The 6317-nt window shown below is 42.9% G+C and overlaps 1 protein-coding gene across 2 annotated transcripts in view; it reads left to right on the top strand.

Moving 5' to 3' along the window:
* The window catches only part of LHCGR (luteinizing hormone/choriogonadotropin receptor), a 225149-nt gene extending 222574 nt beyond the window's left edge, over positions 1-2575 (top strand). For both annotated transcript variants that reach the window (XM_077485600.1, XM_077485599.1), the window contains one exon: positions 1328-2575. In XM_077485600.1, coding sequence (XP_077341726.1) covers positions 1328-2459 — 1132 coding nt within the window. In that variant the 3' untranslated portion in view covers positions 2460-2575. The remainder of the gene's footprint in view (positions 1-1327) is intronic.
* Positions 2576-6317: the final 3742 nt, after the last annotated feature.

Raw genomic sequence — 6317 nt, forward strand, 5'->3', positions numbered from 1 at the left:
GGAGATCTTCACCCTCCATTATAAAATTGCCTTCCATCCACCCTCCTCCCCTTTGCTGAATAGGACATTATTTTTTCCTTTGTTTACTTTTTCTTTCTTCAATTAAAACTACCCCCCCCCCCCCCATGCACATCATTTGCCAAGACCAGTGGACTCCAAACTGGAGCGCGGGGTCCAATGATGGGACATGGTTTACTTTCATTGATGCTGGGGCATTTTCTACTCTCACTGGCCACAGTCGAGCACCTCAAAGTCTAAACTGGCCCTTTGTTTAAAAGTTTGAAGATCCCTGACTAGGCGAATGACATGCGCTTTGCCCATTGTGCCTCCTAAGATATGTACGTCACATATCCCAGGAGGCTTAGCCTTTTATTGAGAAAGAAGGAGAGGGGAGGGCTAGCAGCATGTCATCAAGGAGCTCCCGTCAGTAGCTTCCCGAAGACTTTACTGAAGAAGGCAGAGCATTACCAAGAGGGGCAGAAGAGAAGCTGAACTCAGCAGGACAGTGCTGGATCCGCTGGGCAGGTGAGTTACCTTGGCAACAAGGTAAGCGAGGGGGGTTAAAAAAAAATGGCAGGGAGACAGAGTGAAGATCGGACACAGTCCCTATAAAATAAAAACACGGTCCCTTCTTTTGCAGGGATTCCGAATGATTATTTATTCTGTGGGCCCATGCCCCCAGAAAAGCACTCCATTCAAGAGAAATCCACCACTGAACTCTACTGGAAAACCAGATCTACCAGAATTGTCGATCTCCTGGAAGTGTTTCAGTTTTGCGGTGGACTTCTTTTGAAGCCAGTGCCATTTTGGTAAAAATATTTTGGGCTTTTTTGCAGATAGTCCCATTTTATTTTTTAAATATTGATTTAACAAATAAACACCATTAAACCGAATTCAAAAAATATATTATAGAAAAATAAATTACAAATGAATTGTATGCTAAAGAAAAATACAACAAAAAAATACATACTGGGGGTTATATATGAAAGGCAAATCCACTTTGCACTGCAAGTGCACTTGGAAGTGCAGTCGCTCTAATTCTAAGGGGTAGGTCTGAAATGAGTGGAAGCTCTGCTGATTTTATCATCCAATCATGTGCAAGCTAAAATGTTGTTTTTTATTTTCCTTGCATGTCCCCCTCGGATCTACAGCGACTTTAATTTCAAGGGCACTTGCAGTGCAATGTGGATTTTCTTTTAGTAAATAACCCCCACTGTCATGAATTTTAATTGTGTTGTAGGAATTTGCAATGCTAAATTTTAGATGGTTGATAATATAATTCATTATTTTATCTAAAAGCTTTAAGGATTGCACCTTATTTTTGCAGCATTGACCCGGCACCAGATTATGAATATCTATGTCATCCTAGAACACTGAGGTGCACTCCAGAGCCAGACGCATTCAACCCTTGTGAAGACATCATGGGATATGACTTTCTTCGAGTATTGATCTGGTTCATTAGTATACTTGCCATCGCAGGCAATGCTGTGGTTCTGTTAGTCCTTCTGACCAGCCATTATAAACTTACCGTTCCCCGGTTCCTAATGTGCAACTTGTCCTTTGCAGACTTCTGTATGGGGATTTACTTACTTCTGATCGCAGCAGTGGACTCCAAGACCAAAAGTCAGTATTATAACCATGCTATTGACTGGCAAACAGGAAGCGGATGCAGTGCGGCGGGATTCTTCACAGTGTTCTCCAGTGAGCTGTCAGTCTATACATTGACTGTGATCACCCTGGAGAGATGGCACACCATAACCTATGCAATGCAACTAGACCGAAAGCTGCGGCTGCGCCATGCCATCCTGATTATGCTGGGAGGCTGGATTTTTTCTTTGCTGATCGCCCTTTTACCACTCGTCGGGGTCAGCAATTACATCAAGGTTAGCATTTGCTTACCGATGGATATAGAGACACCCCTTTCTCAAGCGTATATTATACTAATTTTGGTGCTTAATGTCTTGGCCTTCATCATCATTTGTGCCTGTTACATCAAAATCTACATTGCTGTGCAAAATCCTGAACTAACGCCAACAAATAAAGACACAAAAATAGCCAAAAAAATGGCAGTACTCATCTTCACTGACTTTACATGCATGGCACCCATATCCTTCTTTGCTATTTCCGCTGCCTTCAAAGTTCCCCTCATTACTGTGACCAATTCCAAAATTTTGCTAGTTTTATTTTATCCCGTGAACTCCTGTGCAAACCCGTTTCTATATGCGATTTTCACCAAGGCCTTTCGAAGGGATTTTTTTCTGCTTATGAGTAAGTTCGGATGTTGCAAGGCTCAGGCGGAACTCTACAGGGTCAACAACTTTACTGCCTACACCTCCAACTGTAAAACCGACAGCCTATACACTGGACCAAAGAAGACTTCCCGGGCTGATCTTCATCTTACGACTTTTGATTGCCAGTACTTGAATGTAAATGACAAACCAGCATGTATAGGCAGTTAAATGTGGACTTATTTGTCACATTTAAAGCTGCACAACATATTCCCCATTGAGGACTTGTAAATATGTAAATCCAGTTGATGTATATATGAAGCTCTATTACAAAACTTCTGTTTTAATTGCTGTATTTTTTATTTTATTTGTATGACATTTTTGAAAGAGACAAGATGGCCGATGAATGTAAAATGCTGCAACCAAAAAAAAAAAGTTTGACAACCAGGGCCCATTCACACTAAACTAAACCCTCCTATTTTTTATCCAAGGAAGCTGCCATCTTAGCCTCTGTTTAATATTCAACTGCCATGGTGCTGTACATGTAATCAGTTATGAACCAGTTATTTGATGGTTTGACAATTTGATTGAAAGCACCAAGCAAATGTGACAGTTACGTGACGGGAAAATCGAAACGTTAAATTGATAGGTTGAGTTCTGCTTAAAGAATTCCAGTTAAGTTGTGTCAACGCACATACAATATATTGCCAAAAGTATCGGGATGCCTGCCTTTACATAAACTTTAATGGCATCCCAGTCTTAGTCCATTGGGTTCAATATTGAGTTGGCCCACCCTTTGCAGCTATAACAGATTCAACTCTTCTGGGAAGGCTGTCCACAAGGTTTAGGAGTGTGTCTATGGGAATGTTTGACCATTCTTCCAGAAGAGCATTTGTGAGGTCAGGCACTAATGTTGGATGAGAAGACCTGGCTTGCAGTCTCCGATATAATTCATCCCACAGGTGTTCTATTGGATTGAGGCTAGGATTCTGTGCAGGCCAGTCAAGTTCCTCCACCCCAAACTCGCTCATCCATGTATTTATGGACCTTGCTTCATACACTGGTGCCCAGTCATGTTGGAACAGAAAGGGGCCATCCCCAAAGTGTTCCCACAAAGTTGGGAGCATGAAATTGTCCATAATGTCTTGGTATACTGATGCCTTAAGAACTTCCTTCACTGGTACTAAGGGGCAAAGCTGAACCCCTGGAAAATCACCCCACATCATAATCCCCCGTCCACCAAATGATTTGGACCAGTGCACAAAGCAACATCCATAAAGACATGGATGAGCGCGTTTGGGGTGGAGGAACTTGACTGGCCTACACCTCAAGTGCTGACCTCAACCCGATATAACAACTTTGGGATGAATTAGAGAGGAGGCTGCAAGCCAGGCCTTCTCACCCAACATCATTGCCTGGCCTCACAAATGTGCTTCTGAAAGAATGGTCAAACATTCCCATAGACAGGTGGAGCAACGCGCTGACGTCATCAATCCCACATGTGTCTTAGAAGGATGGGTTCTGTTTGTTTGTGTGCCGGCTGACACACCAAACCTAAGGCGCATGTAATCAGCAGATGCTGTAAGTCCAATATTTTATACTCTAATAAGTTTTAAAAAGATTGTACACCATGTGGAGCATTTCGATTTTTTGGGGGAAAATCCTTACATGTAACACAGTGCCAAGTGGTGATTCTGTGTAGGAGAGTAATCAGATTTTTTAGAAAGGCCTTGGCTGGGCTAAAGTCACAAATACTAATGACCCCTTGTAATGAGGGGTCCACAGGAGCTGGTAAGCGAGTTATTCAGCTGCTGTGGAGGCACTGATGTTTAACTACTTCCCGCCCAGACTAAAATGAAGGCCGGGCGGTGGGTCTGTTATCTTGACTGACCATCATATGAAGTCTTTCAGAATAACAAAGCAGCATGCATCCTCTGACAGAGGCTCCTTATCACGTGATCAGCTGTGACCAATCACAGATGATCATCATGTGAACCAGGAAGTGCGGGTAAACGGCTTTCCTTGGTTCGCGCTGACAGGGAGAGCCAAACGCCGGCTATTCCTGTCAGAGGGGGGTCTGCGCTGATAATCAGCACATTGATCATCAGCGCAACCCCCATCAGAGGTGCCCACCACAGCTGCAAATCCGTGCCCATTAGCTGCCAGTCAGTGCCCACCACAGTGGCAACTAGTGCCCATCAGTAACACCTGTCAGTTCCTCCTCATCACTGCCATCTATTAGTGTCCATCAGTGCTGCATATCAGTGCCTATCAATTTTACATATTAGTGCTACCTCTTCAGTGCCTGTCAGTGAAGGAGAAAATAAAATTTTATAACGAAAACAAAGAAAACATTTATTTTTTATTTTTTTAGTTTGTTTAGCAAAAAATAAAAACCGCAGTGGTGATCAAAAGAAAGCTCTATTTGTGGGAAGATAATTATAAAAATTGAGTTTGGGTACAGTGTTGAATGACCGTGCAATTGTCATTCAAAGTGTGACAGCTCTGAAAGCTGAAAATTGGCCTGGGCAGGAAGAGGCAAAAGTGCCCGGTATTGATGTGGTTAAGATCACTATAAGGTGGTGGATGGTGAAGATCGACACCAGGAATATATTATCACAACACTTGTGGACTGTTTAGTGGTTGTTAAGCCACTCTAACCTACAGTATATACACCATTATCAATGTCTACTATTGTAGTGTCCCCCTCTGTGTGTGATTTATAAAAATAAATGCTGCAAATACTTAATTTCACAGCCGAGATTGCAATCACATGACCAGCTAGGTTTTTCCTTTCCTCCTCTGACGCATGCAGTGGGAGGGGCCGGGATTACCCTGCTGACGTCAGTTTAAAGGGAAGGAGGAGAGGAGGAGAAAGCTGGCTGGTCATGTGTACGCAATCCCGGCTGTGAAATTAGGTATTTACAGCATTTATTTTTATAAATCAGACACAGTGGGGAACACTACAATAGGAGACAGTGCTGATGGTTTGTACAGGTTTTTTTTTAGGTTTTACAGAAGGCCAAATGCACCATGTCATATAACATGCTTTAAAAGGAGCAGGATTATTTTTTTCTTTTCAGACAGGTCATGCATCCCAGGAGTCCTCATGGGCATTTTTTTCATCTGGGGAGGGGCTCTCTCACCTAAGCACACCCTCCTGCCTGCTTGCCTGAGCTAAGGGGCAATGGATTCAAGGAATTAAATGCTGCATGAATCATCTGCCCTTACTCAAGATGGCTGCAGCTATAAATGCTGGGGGGGGGGGGGGGCGTGTTCAAAGTGATCTCTCAACAAAATAAATCATGGAGACATAGATGGATGGGGGAGTTTGCTTTGAATATAAAAATGAATTAAATAGCATTTTCAGTTCGTGGTGCTCAGATACAGTTTAGTTCTGCTTTAACACGTGTTCCATTCAAGACAGCCCATTCTTTATAGAGCTAAATCAGAATTTCCTTGTATGATCTGTGATTGTATAAATAAATTGTTTGAATCCTTGAATGAATGAACTGCCAATGCACTACAACAAATTACAGTTTTTTTTTTTTTTAACAGGAGTAAAGGGCCCCTGTATCAGTGGGAAAAGGCCCCAGGCTTGGAGGGAAAGGCCCCCGCGACTGATGGGAAAAGGTGTCCGGCAGTCAGGAGGGGGGGGGGGGGGGTCATTCATGGTTTCTTGCACCAAAAGGTTCTAGTTTCTAGTTACACCGCTGCCTCTCCTAATGCTCATTCAGCTAAAGAAGAACCATCTCTAGAAATCTGCTGGTCAACCAAAACTTCCAGGATTGCCAATCTACCGTGTCCCATGCAGCACTCAGTGGGTTCTCCTGTTGTCCTCCATGTCACTACAGGACACAGTAAGGCACGAGGTCTGCAAAGGGGTACCAATGAGCATTTCAGAAGACATAGTGAGCCAGATAAGCTAAGCAGATCGTTACAAATGCCATCTTATTTTGGCGAATGTCAATCTATTATGTCACAGCACATATTGTTTATTTGACACATAGTAGAATGTCTTGTGTCATCATCCTCTTGGAGCAGTACTGAAAACCATTACTGTGCCAAATATTGGTTAAATTTTTCGTA

Source organism: Lithobates pipiens, unplaced genomic scaffold (genome assembly GCF_037356315.1).
Source record: "Lithobates pipiens isolate NorthernLeopardFrog02 unplaced genomic scaffold, aLitPip1_a1.2 Scaffold_18, whole genome shotgun sequence".
Taxonomy (NCBI): Eukaryota; Metazoa; Chordata; class Amphibia; order Anura; family Ranidae; genus Lithobates; species Lithobates pipiens.